The sequence below is a fragment of the Lathyrus oleraceus genome, chromosome 3, assembly GCF_024323335.1.
Source record: "Lathyrus oleraceus cultivar Zhongwan6 chromosome 3, CAAS_Psat_ZW6_1.0, whole genome shotgun sequence".
In the NCBI taxonomy this organism is placed as follows: Eukaryota; Viridiplantae; Streptophyta; class Magnoliopsida; order Fabales; family Fabaceae; genus Lathyrus; species Lathyrus oleraceus.
The window spans coordinates 226593142-226609569 of NC_066581.1; the positions used below are offsets into that span (position 1 = coordinate 226593142).

Below are 16428 nucleotides of genomic sequence, written 5' to 3' on the forward strand. Positions count from 1 at the left end.
GGAAACTTCCTAGAAGGTCACCCATCCAAATACTACTCCAAGTCAAGCACACTTAACTATGAAGTTCTTATTTGTTAGGCCACCGAAAAGAAGATGCATCTTGTTTTCGGTATCCTAATGAATAAGAACTTCACAATTAAGCATACTTGACTTGAAGTAGTATTTGGATGGGTTACCTTCTAAGAAGTTTCTTGGAATTGGTGTGAGTAAGGAAAAAGCATGTTCAAATGACCTGTGTTGGTTTGTGGGGTTAGTCGGTAATCCTGAAAGCAGTTTGAGGGTCTTTCACTAGAAGTTGCTAGAAGTGTCTCATTGTCATGCCTCATGCACCGACAACCACTCCCTCGCCCTCGGGTGTTACATGTAACCACTCTCCGTCCTCTTCGATCTCGGGTGTTAAAATATAGGTTGTATATCACAACCAACCATTGGTTACAAGTGAAGGGCCCCTAAGGATACAATTGTATATGAAGTCACATTCTGTAATCAAGACTTTTATCATGATTATTCTTATCTCTTAATTGGTCCCAAATGCCACTGGGAGCTCTATGTACCCTATGGGTATCGCGATTGTCCAGTCGATGCACTATAGATTTTCCCCATAATATGGTTGTGGAGAGGTAGACTTAGTTTCCAATATGTCTTAGTGTACATAATATCACATGAACTTCCTCGATCCACCAATATGTGTTGAACGTCACAACCAACCATTTCCATCCAAATAATAATGGATATATAATTATTTAGGATATAATTGACTAGCTCTTTTTCGTAGAAAGAAAATAGGGTTCTTTCACTGGTGCGAGTGTTTTCGAGGGGTGTCTTATCCTATGAGAGGAGACAATAGCTCTCTTTGGGGAAGTGTGTGGAAATTTTTGATGACAAGACTTCAAAGGGGGTCATTTACTTTGTTTAATAATATATTTTCCTAATAGAGGGGTGGCGTTTTGCCCCTTCCTCCCACAGAGGATACATATTCCAAGCGGTCAAGCGTCCACCTCACTAAGAGGGAAGAGCCTGGACCTGGAACTAGTGTTGTATCACCTTTCGTGAAGGATTTTCTTTTTTATTTCCTTGATCTTCTATTCCACCGGGAAGCACCATCTTATCGTGAAAGGAAACACAATGTCGTATACAACGATTTTCATGAAGGTCGTGACTGATCCTATTTGGACCAAAATGTCCCAACAGTGGGTTGGAAATTGATAAGATGACAATGTCCCCTTAATGCTTTGTCCTTGAGAGTTCTTTTCCAAATTGGAAGAGTAATGTGGTGGTACCTGCAAAACACTCTGATATCAAAGTCAGTGAATAATGAGTAATGTTTTTTTAGGTTTTCAAGAGTGTGTACCTTAATCTACGTATGTGGTACTTTATATAAGGATTTCATTAGGGTTTTTGAAGACTCTAATATCTCAGAGCTTTGATCACAATTGTCCAAATCGACAAATGTTAATATATAATTTGTTTTCTTACCTAATAACTCTCCCATTATTTTTTTACCATCCTTATACTTTACCCGTTCCATCCTATTTTTTTGTTGGAATGTGACTAAGATGGACATGCTTGTAGCCATGGGCATCCCATAATTTTCATTTTTAAATAAATAAATAGTATATACAATATATCTAATCCAGGGTGTTTAATACATTTTCGGTAGCCTAAAAACCTAAAAATCACCAGACTTAATCCTTTCAAACATTACTTATCAATTATCATAATATTCACATAATTGAATCCCCTCAAGGATTATTTTAAAGACAATCATTATAAGAGTCAGTATAACCATTCAATAATTACTTATAGCTTTTCATCCCCAATTAGGGGTGAAAGTAGACTATGCTAGAGTAGGTTTTAGAAGGTCCGAGTCTGACATACGATAAACTTACAAGGCCTGAGTCTGACCTATGGCCTACTATAGGGTCTTTTTTTTGGCCTGGTCTGGCCTTTTAAAAAGCCTGACCTGACTTGAAAGTCTATTTAAAAGTCTGTTTCTTATTAAGATTTTCAATTAATCCATATTATTTAAGAAGTCTTATACGTCGGTCTATATATGCATATATAAGTCGACCTACTTAGCATTTTGTCTAATATATATATATATATATATATATATATATATATATATATATATATATATATATATATATATATATATATATATATATATATATATATATATATATATGCATAGGCCAACCTATTTAGCATATTTTTTAATATATATATGCATATATAGGTCAACCTATTTAGACTATTTTTAATATATATGAAAATATAGGCCGGTCTATAAGGCTTCATATGCTTTTTTGATAGCCTAAGCCTGACATATTTAATTAAATAAGCTTTTAAAAAAGCCTAAGCCTGACATTTTTGTTAAATAGGTCTGACTTATCCTGACCTTAAATAGACTAGGCTATAGGTCCCTGTAGGTCAGTCTGACCTATTCCCGTCCTTATCCCCAGTAGAGTTTCAGACGGTAAATTCATATTAAAATATCTATTATAAATGCTCTAAGAACTCGTACCAGTTTTTCCTAACATTTTCTTTTGTCGAACATTTTTTTTTTGTTGGGTGAATGGTATTAGTTCACCTTTCATTAAACTTGATCACCCATTAAGTTGGTTTGTGAGAAACTATAATGAGAATTTAAAATAAGATATACTTAAAAAAATTGGATGAATAAAAGTAATTTTTAATATTTACTATTAAATTTAAATTTGGGTGAATGAGAATTCAATTTTTTATTTAAAATAATCACCTTTTTTAATTTTTTTACGAAAATAACCATATTTTAAATTTAGTTATCAAAATAACCATGTTTCTCACACATGATAAGATGAGTAGTCACAAGGATTGACACATGCATTATTTGGTTACACAGAGACACCATTAAGAGTGGCGATTGCATGCATATCATGCCAATGCAAGTGGCACATGCATGTATCCACTAGGAACATGCGATATTGCATGTGGCTACTCGTTTATTTTTTTTATTTAAATTTTAATAATTATAATTAAAAGTAGAAGTAAAAAAGAAAATTAAAACTAATTCATACTATTATTTCATAAAATTCAAATACACAGCAAATGATAGAAAATCAATGACTCGCCCGATCGAAACGTCCCCAAGTTCCACATCCCAATGCATTTGTTTGCCTACAAGGTCTCCCATAATTTTCATGAGATATTTGGGGTATTTGAGTATTGATCTGAGGTAAAGGTGGTTGGTCCAAGGGTTCTGGCATATTTGACATATTTTCAATATTTTCTCCCGATAGTTTGGGAGGTTACCGTTAATGGCGCAACCGTAATTAAGTTCAGTGCCCATGTTATCGTAGTTGGGTCATTGTGATTGGGTTATGTGTGGATGGTATAGTTGGTTGAGTTGAGACATTGAATCTTTTTAGAAACGAAATAATGGTTCTTGTGGTGTAATAGAATCATACAATGATTGGGTGCTTTAGTGGTGAGATGTTTGGGTGTTCATTGGTGGGGGGCTATGGTGGGATGAGGTGAAATTATATGAACTATCGAAGATATAAACAAATGTGATGGCTACGTATGGTTGTTGGTGGCATGAGTGAGGCTCTTAGTTTTTGTGTTTGGATGTGTGACATGTATTGATTGCGAGGTTAGGTGTTTGGTGGTTAGGTGTATATGGCATGGTGACGTTGTGAGGTTGGTCGTTGAGTTTGGGTGAATTGACATTGTTGTTGGGTTTGGTAATGGCGTGAGGTTGGTTGTTGGGCGGAGGTTTATTGTTGAGCATATGATGACGAAGCTCGTTGGCGTGGATCAATCAAATACCTCAGTTCAGTTCCAAATTGTGTCGTTGTAACCAACCTAAACTAATTCATATAATGTTGAGTTGGTCTAACACCTTGTATGATAGTTTCATTTAAGATGTGTCGACGTAGATTCTTCCAATAACGACACATCTCTTTAGCGAAGTCATGCCAATCATAATAACCCCATTGGACATCGACCCTTAGTTGATGCAAGTCTTCCAAACACGTCGGAGGGTCTAGAATTTGTTGTTGCATGTCGAACTATAGTTTCACACGGTCACTCTGATGCATCTTCATAGTAGTGAACTTGATAATTGATGTTTTTGCTGTCCAAACTACAACATCATCGGGGTTAACCCATATAAGGCCTCTAGATAAACTATATAAGAAAAATACATGATTAGAAGATTTGCAATTTGGTAATTTTAAAACCAAATTTAGAGTTGTTTTGTTGTAATACATCGTCTGGTCCAAGGTGGTCTAAAAGATTGCGATAGACTACTATAGTGTGTTTGAGATATCTGTTGTAATTCATCCCCAGACCTGACCACCTAAAATAACAAGATTGAAAATATATTAGTTATAGTTAGTTGTAGTATAAAGCCTAAGAAATTTGAAACTTTAAGATGAACTTACTTTGTTGCGAAGGGGAATGTGAATGGTTTCTCATTGACCGGGTCACGTGTCGACATTCTCGACCAACCTCATTCTTGTAGCAAAAAGGCGCAAGAATAAAACGAACAAGTATCCTATTTTGCATTTTTACACAACGAACTATATAGATGAGACAAAACAGCTAAACCCCAACTATATATGTCTACTTTATTTATGTTTCTTAACAACGACAAATACATAATATTTACCGTATTACCAGTAGTTTTAGGAAATAAAAAATTATCAAATAAAATCTTAGTATAACACCGAACTTTAATTATCTTTTCATACTCAGTCGAATCTTCGCATAATGTTATACTTGAATAATATTGTTTACGATATTTTAAATTAATACCTTAACCCATAGATTGACCCGAAGCTTGTCTCATAGACGTGTCTTCACACAAAGGAGCATCTAATAATTCTTCGCATATAGAGTTATCTTGGTTAACTCTACCATTAACAACTCTATCATCGTAGGTAAACCCAACAACATGTACATGTCCTCTAGTGTGACAGTATATTCACCGAATAAAAGGTGAAATGTGAAATGTGTGGGTCTCTATCTTTCTACCAAAGTAAGGATAAATTTGTAATCAACAAAGTATGAGACTATGTTGAGTACATTACCAAAACCTCTTGCTCGTAAGTATGATTCTATCAATGGATCGTGTGGTACATATTTATGTACACGACATCAAAATCTCTTTGGATCCTAGCAAAAGATAATTAAAAAAATAAGTAAGGAAGATAAAGAAACTATAATATTAAAAAAATTAAAAACTTCAATATTAAATGTGGATTTTTTTTCGATGAAATTTTTTCCTAAATTTTTTTCGAAGAAGATGAAAATAGTAACTAAAAAAATTTAAAATGTTTATCCATCCGTATTTCTCTTTTCCTTTGCATCAAGTAGGAGTAGGAGGTCCTTATAGCAAAATATGTAAAATATGATTAAGTTTTAATTTTGCACAACTGTCTCTTTCATCTAACCGCTTTGAAATCTTCCTAGTGGACAAAGCCATATTGACCGTTAGATGAATATGACCCAGAAGAAGTTCTCATCATCATCTTCTTCATCTTCTACTGTAAAAAACACAATCTTCAGAAAACCCTAGCTCCACCTTCCTACTCCATTTCCGGCAGACACGCAACTACTCTCCCAAAATTCAACTTCTGATCGTGTTTCTCATCATCTCCACTTCTAAAAAAACCAATCAATTTTCACTTCAAGTAAGTTACCTCGTTCACACCGCCACAGATATAGACATTGTAAAAAGAAAATTTCAATAGAAAACGGAACAAGTGAAGAAAATGGTGGAGAGAAGAAAGCCTCTGGTTCTGTGTTCCACTAAAAATGTCATCAATTCCTTATTGAAGTCTTCCACTTCTTCAATCGATGATTTTCCCAACTTGCATTTACCAGTTGGAATTCTCCGATTATCCAACAAATTGCCTTCTCTTGACCACTCTGCACTCATTGCTCTCTCCACTTCTCTTCTCAAAAGACTTTCCATCGCTTCTGGTTCACCGGTAATTCTTTCCAAAAACACCTCATTTTAATTTGTCATTTTTTCACTTTTACTGTGAATCACCTTTTTAGCAATCAAAATTGTAGTGATTGGACAAGTTCACAAAATTTATGAATTGGAAGTAATTTCTAATACTGTAGGCAGTGAATCAATTTATTCTCTCGTCGTGTTTATGTACTATAAGTTGTTTTCATCTTATATAAAATTAGCTTATGAAATTAATTTATAGCATATATAAAATTAGTTTGGCTTTGTTTTATCTTTTGTTATAAAAATAGCTTAATTAAGTTGTTTATAAGAAATGCTTATGCTATAAGAGCTTAATTAAGTTGTTTATAGAAACAATGCCTTAACATGTTAGAAAGACTAAGTTGAAGCGTTTTTTAAGACACAATTAGTTAGAGTGTGTTTCCATAGACTTGTTTAGTGCTTTCATTTATCTTTAGCTTAGTAAATAGATTCATCAAAATTAATTGATTGAAGGAGGAACTAATGTGATTGATATTTTTCAATTTTAAGCACTAATTTATCTTTTCGCAAGTTTAGAGACTAGTTTGCCACAGGCATCCAATTTTTTGAACAAAATAATATTCACTCTTGATTTGTATGTTGAAATGTAATAGTATTGATTGTGAATTTTTACAGGTTTTGATAAAAAATGCTGAAATGAACACGCAGCGAGTTGCAGTGGCTATTGCTCTTGACCCTCCTAGCAATGACACCCTTGACATTGATCACTCATCATCCTCTTCTAGAATAATGCTTGTTTTTCCTTCTTGTGATTTCCCTCTCAATGGCCCTTTGTTAAATGGTGAAATTGCTTATTTGTCTCCTCTTTTGGCCTTTAATCTTAACTTGCACATTTCATGTTTGAAATCCATTATTCACCACGGCCAAGATGCTTTGTCGTTCTATTTCAAACCTCAATGTCAAGTGGGTGATGATGAGGATGCTAAAAGCATTGAAGATTTGGTCATTAATATAGAGTTGGTGCCACTCGCTCAACCTCCCAGATTTGCCTCCCTTCTGAGGGTTGCTTTTGTGAAGATACCAGAATGTGGCATCCTTGATTCCATTAAACCAATTTCAGATGTTGAAACCAAAGAACGGCAAGACCTGATTGACTTGGCATTGCAGAAGTACTTTGAAGTCGATAGATATTTGTCAAGCGGAGATGTTTTCGGAATTAGCATTAGTTGGAACTGTAATTCCACTATATGCATTCCTTGTAACCAAAAAACACAAAAGCAAAATGACAACCGTATCTGTTTTAAGGTACGTCTACCTCTTTTTTCTTATATTTTTGAAACTGTGTTGGGTTCTTTGTTAGAGTGTAACGTATATCTTCAGGTCATTGCTATGGAACCATCAGATGAACCAGTTCTCCGTGTCAATAAAACCTTAACTGCGTTGGTGTTGGTAGGGAATTCCCAATCCGCCCTTCCTCCAGATTTGTTAATTGCTGGACCAGAAGGGCCCGTGCCTTTGCAAAGGGACACAGTGAAGATCTTGGCTTCAATACTTGCACCAACTTTATGCCCTTCAGCACTTTCTTCCAAGTTTAGAGTTTCGGTGTTATTATATGGCTTGGCAGGTGTGTTCTATATTGTCAGGTTATGTTTTCTATAGGAATCGGTACTTTTTCCTATTCATCATAATGAATTACCATCTGATATCCTCAGTTGTTGTTGCAGCTGTTTATTTGAAATATTTATATGTGGCTTGAAAATGTCAAATTAATGGTGTGTTTGGATTGCATTGATTGTGCATATATTCCTGAACAACCTGTTTTGCAGGTTGTGGGAAAAGGACCGTTGTTAGATATGTTGCCCGCCGACTGGGCCTGCATGTGGTGGAATATAACTGTCACGATCTAATGGGCTCCGATAGAGCATCCGTTGCTCTAGCTCAAGCTTTCAAGACTGCTCAAAGGTAATATATAGATTATTAGGAATGATAAGAACATATTATATTGAGAACTTTGTTCCTATGCAATTTTTATTTCCGGCATGGATTCGCATACATAGCTATCAGGACAGGAGCAAATAATTTCAATCATATATCCATCTTCCTTTTTCTCCCCAGTTGTTTTTCTCCGCACAACATTTTTCTGATATCAGGCTTTAATTGAGCCACATATTTGATCGTCTGGTTGGGCTTAAATATTAAATGTTTTGGATATGTTATTCTCTCCAAACATCTAGTATGCTCTTATGGGATAATATTATTACAGATACTCGCCAACAATACTTCTTCTTCGTCATTTTGAGGTATTTCGAGATTCGCATTCCCCTGAGATTTCACCAAATGATCAAAGAGGCAATACATCTGAAGTTGCATCCGTTATTAGGAAATTCACTGAGTCAGTTGGTGAACATGATGATAGTAACTCTCTGATGAAATCAAACGGCGAATTTGTAAGATCTAACTTAGTTGAAACTTTCTATTACTATAACTACTGTTTGAGCTATAACATTTTTCTATACTCTTTGTTCTGTACATCACAAATGGTATGTTTTGTTGTATTGTAAATCAAATAAAGTAAAACCAGTGAACACCAAAAGAAGCCAACGAGTAAGATATTATTAAGCAGTAATAGCAATTCCTGTTATAGTAAAGAAAAGTTGATGAAAAGGAGTTAGCTACTGGGAACTCTAATAAGTTGAGGAAATTTCTCTGTAGAGATTCAAGCATCTAAAGTTGACTATTTCTATCAGGGATGAAGTATTATCTATCATGTGACATGCAGTATACTTTAATAATAACAAGAGTAGAAGACACAACCTGCAGAAACAGAAAGTGGCCTTAAACATGCAGTGTACCCTCAAATACGTCCCCTTAAAATTATAATCTTCTTAGATTGTTAGTGGATATACACAAATCTATATTTATGTCAATATGTCTTTTTCATTAGGCCAGTCAAGTAGTAAATCAAATTCACGATTGGAAAAATCTCAGCACCTATGTTTTCCTTTTGTTTTTAACTAGAATTGCTAAGGTATTTATTATTACAGCATGCTGGTGTAGGTGGAGAAGAATGTTGAAAAGACAAGTGGGCATCAGGTCCTGTTGATTGCTGCAGCTGATAGTTCAGAGGGTCTACCTTCAACCATCAGACGCTGCTTTAGCCATGAAACGAAAATGGGGCCTTTGACAGAAGAGCAAAGGGCTGAGATGCTATTGCATTCACTGGAAAATATTTATGGACTCCACTCTAATGTGAGTATGGAATAGAACCTCCTCTCGTGTTTATATCTTCCATACAAATTTTACACCTTTTGTTGATTTTAAACAATTGCATTGTTGCTTCTTTCAGACTGATTTAGAGGGTTTTGTAAAAGAAATAGTTGGACAGACATCTGGTTTCATGCCCAGGGATATGTGTGCTTTAATTGCAGATGCTGGTGCCAACTTATTTCCCAGCAGCAATGCTGAAGTAGACAAAGTTGAACCCGAAGGTGCAGATAGTTCTCTTAGTTCAAAGGTGACAGAGGACTACAACGAGTCAGAAGTTTCAGCTCGAAAACCTGGGAAAGAAGACTTGGTGAATGCTTTGGAACGATCAAAGAAAAGAAATGCGTCAGCATTGGGCACTCCAAAGGTAAATTAAGCAATCAGGATTTTGTGTTGTTTTTTCATTTCTATTGAGTGATGTTTAAAATCAAGATTAATATACCATTTTTTTATTGTTGGAAATTTTGCACATTAGTATGTAATATGTCTTATGGGAGAACTAGTTCTTCAATGCATGAATTTTTTGAAGTATGGATTTTTATGCAGGTTCCAAACGTAAAATGGGACGATGTTGGTGGGCTTGAAGATGTCAAAAAATCAATCCTGGATACTGTTCAGGTGGGCTTCTTGTATGTCTTAACTTCATCAGTTATCACTTTTCCCCCTAATTTGGAAGTGCAACTTCAAACTTTTGAAGTTGTGCTTACTATAGCAGAAAACAGTGCCTCCCATGTCAACTTGAAAATATATTTGGTGTAAAAAGGAACTTGTGGTTATGTTTACACGGTCAGCATTTCATAAATGTCACATTTCATAAGCTGACTGAGTTGAATTGCATTTTAGTGTATACTCAGATAAAAGAATGCAGAAAGAAGGTGCTTTTGGAGAGTCAAAATTGAAATATGAATGAACTTCACTCCTAAAGTTCAACATGGAAGTTGTCAAGACTAGTTTCTTCTAAAAAGAGATTGAATGTCCTGTTTCTGCTATATTATCAAGACTAAATCATAGATTATATTATACTTTATCATATCACTTTTTCTTTTTTCAGATTATTTTCCAGTCTCATTTTTTCTATATTTTAAGATTTATCTTACTCAATCATATGCTATTCTGGAGATACTATTTATTTTCTGCAATTTCTGAATAACTGACTCACTCTATTACGTGTTTTAGTTGCCTCTCTTGCATAAAGATCTATTTGCATCTGGGCTACGCAAGCGGTCGGGTGTTCTTTTGTATGGTCCCCCTGGAACTGGCAAAGTAAGTTCTAGAGTACCTTTAAATGATAACCTTCTACCTCAAATTTTTTACCCTTTACTTACAAAAATTTTCTTGCATCATTTTCTTTTTATTTATTTATTGTCAGACATTATTAGCAAAAGCTGTTGCTACGGAGTGTTCGTTAAACTTTCTTAGTGTGAAGGGTCCTGAACTGATCAACATGTACATAGGCGAGTCTGAGAAGAATGTTCGAGACATTTTTCAGAAGGTATAATAATATTTTGGTTATTTTGTTCTAAACATTTTCTTAAGTTCAACTGAATGTTTTATGGGTGTTTCAATTTTCTGTGGACTACATAAAATGCATAAGGTAAACATTTTAATAAAATAAAACTTCAATATAATTCCCAGGCCCGATCAGCCCGTCCATGTGTCATCTTCTTTGATGAGCTGGACTCTCTTGCACCTGCTCGGGGAGCTTCCGGAGATTCTGGGGGTGTTATGGACAGAGTGGTTTCGCAGGTGATTTCCTTTTCTGAGTAAGACCGTGGTGTCTTAAACATTTTCTTTGGACTTCCTGATGTAAATTGTGTTTCCCTTTATTAGATGCTTGCAGAAATTGACGGCTTAAGTGATTCAACACAGGTTTTTTTATATCCTCCAATTTTGTCTAAGTATTTTTTTTTTCTTTTTGTATTTTGCTTCTAACAAGTGTTTTCTTTGTTGATGGCTTAATAGGATCTATTTATTATAGGTGCAAGTAATAGACCAGATTTGATAGACCCAGCACTTCTTCGCCCTGGTCGTTTTGATAAATTGCTATATGTTGGCGTTAACTCTGATGCATCTTACAGAGAGCGGTAAGTTGTCTGCTTTTCTAGCTTCCTTTGACGAAGAGTATCGATTGTTGATAGAATGGTACTATCTATGCACATCTCTCTCAGGGTACTGAAAGCTCTTACGAGAAAGTTCAAATTGCATGAAGATGTTTCACTTTACTCCATCGCAAAAAAATGCCCACCAAACTTCACCGGCGCAGATATGTATGCCTTGTGTGCAGATGCTTGGTTCCGTGCTGCAAAACGCAGGGTAAGTCAAGCCAGGATCACTGGTTCTTGTAACATTTTGTTTGATATTAGGCCTGTCATTGCGTATAGTTTGATAGTTTGCTATCACTATAAGGAGGAAATAGCAGCTTGTATCCATGCATCTGTTATTGTGTGAATTGAGATGTTATTGTGTGAATTGAGGGGATACTTAACCTCATTGTTTTGTTCTAGGTTTTGAATGCAGATCCAGAGTCCTCCAACCCAGATAATGAAGCCAATTCTATTGTTGTTGAATACGATGATTTTGTCCAGGTAACTTGCAAGTTGTAATTTCTATTGTTAGTTTTGTTAATCCGCCGAGCAAACTAACGCTAGATCAACTTATCCATCTCAAGAGTTTTCTAGTATGCAATTGTGTTGTGTGACCGACATTTCCTGCAATTTTCAGGTCTTAGAAGAGCTTCAGCCTTCCCTCTCGACGGCAGAGCTTAAGAAGTACGAGCTTCTTAGAGATCAGTTTGAAGGCACCTCTAAATGAGTTTTGGACTGATAAACAATCAATCATCAACCATTAATTTTGCCAGTATAGTAGGGAGCCCGAATTCTTACAGTTACAGACACACAGTCAAACAATTTTGGTCATATGATTAAAGATTGGACGACTTACATTTCAGCTTCACCAAATCTGAATATAAGTGTGCAATCTATCAGATCGGACAATCGAGCTCTTTAAATATGGGACTGCATGGAATGTGTTTCCGATTTTCTGTATATAGTAGGCATCCAACCATGTAATAGGGCACACAACCAAAATAGATGAGTGAACAGCTTCCCGTATCCTAATCATCATCACTATCTTTTGGAAAATAAATATACAATACACCCACCATGTTTATTTCAATTGCACAATATGAATGTAAAAGTGAGTAATTTGTATAGAAAAATATACAAAAATGTTTGTCTTGGATAATTTTTATTCAGTATTATAAAAGATAAATATATAGAATTGGTACTAGCATCTCAATTTGTTTAGGCGGGTATAGCACTATTGCAAAGTGAAATTTGAACAAATTGTTGTTCAAAGAACATTCTGAGATCTGTAATGGATAACAATAGCTGATGCTGATGCATGAAAGCTCAAGGTGAAAACATTTTGTGTGTAATTTTCAGTGGATATGCTGATGCATGAAAGCTCAAGGTGAAAACATCGCGTGTCCAAATACCATTCCTCATTGCACTGAACTGCAACTTTTGTACTCATCATGGCATTCCTGCTTTAAGGAGCATGGTGTGAGAAGTTTCACTCCACTATACTTGGGTTCTCCTTTACGCAAAGTCAGTATGATTCCTGTTTGTTTATTCATAACATATTTATGAGAATTGTCTTAGTTCCTATGTATGTTGATGATTTGATCATGTTTCCATTCAAGGACTTAAATAAGAGCTACAAGCTTAATTTAATATGAAACATCTTGATAAATTGCATTATTTTCTTTGTCTTGAGGTTCATTATATATCACTTCCTCATGTCAATAGTCAATTATAGACCACATAGATTCTTATTAAGGCTCTTTCAGCCCACAACATCAATTTCTTGTTAGCAAATTAATGTTCTTTGACCAACGGGGGATTGTAAATAATTTACGTTCCTAAAACAGAAGATTGGTTATTATGAATTTTAATTAGTTATTATGAATTGTAATTATCTTTAATGTATGCATTATAAATGTATGAATTATAAATGTATGAATTACTAAACACAAAATTATGATATCCTCAATATGTGTACGAATGATTTAATTTGATTTGGTTCAATTTATTTTTAAAAGCCAACTAAATCAAATCGAACCGCACTTTTTTTCCTCTTGCGGTTTAGATGACTTTTAACGTCAAAACCGTACTGCGAACGCACCTTGTGCTGAGGGTTAATACGGAACTTAATTTTTGGATTATCCATTGAATTGTGAAATAAACACGCTATCATAAATTTAAAATGTGTTAAAGGGTTAGTCTGAAACTTAACCTACATACTCGCTTTTCCATTAATATAGATATCGATTTCCATACTATTTTTTTTGATAAAATGAGAGCGACAAACTTACAAAGTGGTTTGACGTGTATTGGACATAAGTTTAATTCCGAACTACGCCAAGAACATTTTCGGGTTTCATACATGTATCTCTTCACCACTAAAGGTGCGAAGAGAAAACCCCGACAAATATGGCCAAACAATAAATATAACCAAGTCATAAATCTTGGAGCAACATTTTACTTCAAGAGAGAAAACAAGAGAAATTGTTGGTCTTAAAATATACTACTTAACATACTTTTGGTACTGTATTTTACTTCAAAGAGAGAAGAAAATAACAAGAGAAACCAGTTCAGCTTTTCAATAACCAAAAACAACATTCATTATGTTAGCCTGTTAGATGATGATAGTTGAAGTTGAGGTAGAAAAATCTGGAGCTATATGACAATGTAACCCACCTCATTCATTTATCCTTCACAGTTGTTGATATTTTCTTTCTGTTTCTGATTGATAGATTTTACTTGATACAAGAGGTTTTGCATATTGACATCAAATTCTGGACAGGAACATAGCGCACATACATATATAGTTTGAATCATTGATCCACCTTCCTTCCTTTATCAGTTGAGATGAGTATTTTTTATCTGAAAATATGATGAAAAAGGAAACCAGTTAAGCTTTTGAATGACCCAAAACAACATTCATTATGTTTTATAACCAACCAATGTTATAATTTAAAGGACGTTCAACGGAAACAACCTAAAGTTTTTGATGCCTAGGCAATCTTAATTGCAGCTGCATCAGGTGTACTAAAGATCTTTGCATGTTTCAAACAACATGTGATGCCTTAATAAATCATGGTAATTCCACCCCAAGAGGAAGGTAGTGTATGCATCACTACAATGTAATGCAGACATGTTAAGAAAACTTAAAGTTGTTCATTTGTTAAATAAACAGTAACATTTGAAGCAATTAAACTCTGCTGTTGAGTTGAGGTCAGTATTTAACTCAAATAAACATATGCTTTCTCATGTTTTTACAACCAAGATTTAAAAAATAACCAACGACGAATCTTAATTGCTGTATCGTTAATGGTTGATGTTTAAAATCTTGAATAAGCTTCATAATGAGTTTCGACAAATTCATGAAACGTTTTGCCAAACTTGTGAGTAGAATATAGTATAGTAGGCGTTTCAGAAATTGAAAGAGTCCCACATCGTTTGCTTTAGGCATTTAAAAAATGTTTATATAACGATAAGACGAGACCAATAGACACGACCTTACTTGAACAGGATCTGTTCTATAGGCTCGTACTACTGTATCCTTGATTTCTAAGGAGACAGGAATGAAAGTCTGGATGAAGAAAAGAGACCGTGCGATCAGAGCGTGATTAATGGCTGAGATGATTGTCAGGTTGATATGGCATCTTGTGCAGTAGATGATCGCTCTTGTGCAGTCTACTCTGTACGGGGTGGTCGTACGGTGATATGACAGACTCTATTTTTTTTATTCATTCATAACACCACCGCCACAAGAGGCCGTGGGCGCCGTCACAACCCAGTCGTCCGATCCACCGGAACCCGGGAAGAAGCGTCGCGCCATAATGGCAAAAGGTGTTCAAAAGACCCTCTCAAAAACTTCCCTACTCGGAAACTTCCTTCCAACCGGAACACTCATCACATTCGAAATGGTCCTTCCATCAATCTACAGAAATGGCCAATGCACTCATATTCACACCATCATGATCCATTTCCTCTTAATCATGTGTGCACTCTCTTGTTTTTTCTTTCACTTTACAGACAGTTTTCATGTCTGTTTTCAAACCCGGACTCGCTGTTTCGGTTCCTAAAGATGACAAGTATAAGGTAGGGTTTCAAGATTTTGTGCATGCGGTTATGTCGGTTATGGTGTTTGTGGCTATTGCTTTTTCGGATTATAGGGTTACTAATTGTTTGTTTCCTGGACATGAAAGAGAGATGGATCAAATTATGGAGAGTTTTCCAATGATGATTGGAATAGTTTGTAGCGGTTTGTTCCTTATTTTTCCTACTTCAAGACATGGAATTGGATGCATGTCTGCCTAATTTGTCAGTATATATGTATTCATTTGTGTGTTTGTTTGTTTGCATATATCATGCATTTATGTTTAAACAATGTGAAGACTTTGTAATTTCAGATATAGTAACATTTGATATATTCGAATCATAGTGTAATCACTGAATGTGTTATCTTCTTTTGTTTTTGCAAAGGCCAAATATAATAAACATACTGGCAGAATCACACTAAGTTATATCCATGGTTTTCATAAGGAAATTGAGTTTTGTGGTTAGAAATTTTGAGATTTGACGGAAACATATGAAGAAATTTAGGCAAAGTTTACTGTGTGGTTCTTAAAGTGGAAGGATGTTTGATTTCAAATTACGCTTCAATTGCAATCCGATTCAATTGCAGAAACTTTTACATCAGCAATATTATGGCCGCCATTGTTTTAAATTGCAGTTACGGTTGTTGCGTATGCGGTTATTGCGATGCGCGTAGTGTCAATTGCAAGTGAATTTTGATTGGAAATATTTTGAAATACAAAAATATAATTTATGATTTTTATAAGTATATTAAATTTTGGAATTCTAAATTTTAATATTTTTGAAGAACATACTTGAAAAACATGGTGAAGCGGTCTAAAGTAGTTTCTACTCCCTAATGTTAAAAAATGTGTGATTTCAAATTACACCGCAATTATAATCTAATGAGGTTGTAGAGACTATCACATCAACAATATTGTGGTTGCCTATGATTTAAAAACATCATCATAATGAGGAACGTGAACAAGAAGATGCACAAGGATATAATTGGTATTCTCCGACGTGTTTAGTAATAAACGGAGCTTTATTAGTTTTTCTCATTGCTTTCATTGT

The 16428-nt window shown here is 34.9% G+C and overlaps 1 protein-coding gene, 1 non-coding gene and 1 pseudogene across 4 annotated transcripts; all 3 read left to right on the forward strand.

Annotated features, from left to right (window-relative positions):
• Positions 1-5416: 5416 nt before the first annotated feature.
• On the forward strand, positions 5417-12502 carry LOC127126455 (peroxisome biogenesis protein 6). Of its 3 annotated transcripts, XM_051055385.1 has the most exons (16): positions 5420-5978; positions 6623-7252; positions 7328-7571; positions 7774-7909; positions 8211-8394; positions 9005-9196; positions 9294-9578; positions 9758-9829; positions 10388-10474; positions 10581-10703; positions 10847-10957; positions 11042-11080; positions 11174-11295; positions 11380-11524; positions 11716-11796; positions 11933-12502. In XM_051055385.1, exons 1-16 carry the CDS (start codon positions 5760-5762, stop codon positions 12020-12022), a joined length of 2760 nt encoding a protein of 919 aa, XP_050911342.1. In that variant the 5' UTR covers positions 5420-5759; the 3' UTR covers positions 12023-12502. The 3 variants fall into 3 exon arrangements, with proteins under 3 accessions (XP_050911341.1, XP_050911343.1, XP_050911342.1); XM_051055384.1 differs by having other exon boundaries at positions 5417-5978; positions 6623-7571; XM_051055386.1 differs by lacking the exons at positions 11380-11524; positions 11716-11796; positions 11933-12502 and having other exon boundaries at positions 5418-5978; positions 11190-11282.
• A 2285-nt stretch (positions 12503-14787) lies between these two features.
• LOC127134282 (small nucleolar RNA U3) lies at positions 14788-15010 on the forward strand. Its single transcript, XR_007808033.1, has one exon. It is a non-coding gene; the product is annotated as a small nucleolar RNA U3 (small nucleolar RNA).
• Positions 14907-15597, forward strand: LOC127130546 (protein DMP8-like; annotated as a pseudogene).
• The last annotated feature ends 831 nt before the right edge of the window (positions 15598-16428 follow it).

Excerpts from the sequence above, each read along its gene's own strand:
- LOC127126455 (XM_051055384.1), top strand. The coding sequence starts at position 5,760 with ATGGTGGAGAGAAGAAAGCCTCTGGTTCTGTGTTCCACTAAAAATGTC. Across the intron at positions 9,197-9,293 it reads TTTATGGACTCCACTCTAAT|ACTGATTTAGAGGGTTTTGT; the intron begins GTGAGTATGGAA and ends TGCTTCTTTCAG. Across the intron at positions 10,958-11,041 it reads TGGACAGAGTGGTTTCGCAG|ATGCTTGCAGAAATTGACGG; the intron begins GTGATTTCCTTT and ends TCCCTTTATTAG.